At 57.4% G+C, this 1405-nt stretch overlaps 1 protein-coding gene across 1 annotated transcript in view; it reads left to right on the top strand.

Annotated features, from left to right (window-relative positions):
• COL18A1 (collagen, type XVIII, alpha 1) overlaps positions 1-184 on the top strand; it is a 10645-nt gene extending 10461 nt beyond the window's left edge. Inside the window, 1 exon segment of the mRNA XM_010133077.1 lies at positions 38-184. Within this exon segment, the coding sequence (XP_010131379.1) occupies positions 38-184 (147 nt within the window).
• Positions 185-1405: the final 1221 nt, after the last annotated feature.

A 1405-nucleotide genomic window follows, 5' to 3' on the forward strand; every position in this document is an offset into this window, starting at 1 on the left:
TGCGAAGGCCCGGCGCTTGCCCGAGGGCTACTGCGAGACGTGGCGGACGGAGGATCGTGCTGCCACCGGCCAGGCGTCCTCGCTGGGCTCTGGCAAGCTGCTGGAGCAGGTGGCCAGCAGCTGCCAGCACACCTTTGTCGTCCTCTGCATCGAGAACAGCTTCATGACCGCTGCCAAAAAGTGACACCCTGTGCTCCCCTGTGTACCCCACCTCTCCCTGGGGAGGGTCCGGCCTGCACCCCAGCACCCTGGGGGCCTCAGCCCCTCCACGCACCTGCCGTCGCCCCAATGGGGTTTTTATTTCTCTCGCAGACCTGAAGCCAAAGAGTATCTCCATCACCCCTGCCCTGGGTCAGCAGGGGCTCGCCTCCCACCTGGGGCAGGGCAGCTGTGGGCTGGCTGCCTTCTTCCTCCTACTCCTCCTCTTCCTCTCTCTCCACTTCTCTTCTAACTCCTAATATTTAACCACTTCAGCTTGCAGCCCCCACCTGCTCAGACGCTCTTTTCAGGGTGGCTGGGTGGGAGGATGCTCAGCAGGGAGCTCTCGCTGATGCGGCGTGGTGTGCCCTCCCAAAAAGTCTGTGGGGAGTTCTCTGACCGCCCCAGCCCTGCACTGTCCTCACCAGGAGCTCGCTGTCAGACCCTAATCCCCAGCGCTGGGGCCTTGGGCTCTTCTCCAGCGGAAACCCGAGCATCCCACCCAAGCAAGGGACCATCCCATGGCTGTGCCAGGGTTGCCCCCAGATGGTCTCCATCCTCCTCAGGTAAGGACCATCCCACCCAGTTCCCCATCATCATCCTCACCTCCACCTCCCAGCCAGGAGACCACGAGTCTGGGAAGGTGAGGTGGGACGAAAGGTGTCTGGTGTCCCCCAGCCCGTCCATGCACTCTTGGGACCCCCAGCCCTGCCCCCGCACCCAGGCCAGTGTCGGGACCAGGGTGAAGGGATGGCCCCGAGGTGGGGTCAGGGGTGCCCTTGGCGTGTGTTTACAAGTGTGTGCGTGTTGGGTACGCGGTACTGAGGGCAGGCACTGCCATCACCCCCCTCCTCCCCGAGCCACCTCTGCTGTGCTCTAAGGGCTGAGGCGCAGGAAAGGTGGTTTGAATTGGTGTGGGCAAATCCAAGGTTCTAAAAAAAAAAAAGAGTAAAAAAGATAAATCTGTAACTAGCTTTTTATTATTGTATGAAAATTATTACCATAAAGGCTGTGCGAGTCACATGGTCTCTATTTCTTACAGTCTACTGTATTTTGTGTAATTAATGCAATTTAAAGCCTGTGGATCTTTTTATTATTTTTTTTTTGTCGGTTGTGTCCTACCAACCATTTTCTCAAGGCACTGAATAAAGAAACATTATCCTCTTTGTAGCCTGGCTCTGCGCAGTCATGGGAGACCCCATGGATA

Source organism: Buceros rhinoceros, unplaced genomic scaffold (genome assembly GCF_000710305.1).
Source record: "Buceros rhinoceros silvestris isolate BGI_N320 unplaced genomic scaffold, ASM71030v1 scaffold33243, whole genome shotgun sequence".
Classification (NCBI taxonomy): domain Eukaryota; kingdom Metazoa; phylum Chordata; class Aves; order Bucerotiformes; family Bucerotidae; genus Buceros; species Buceros rhinoceros.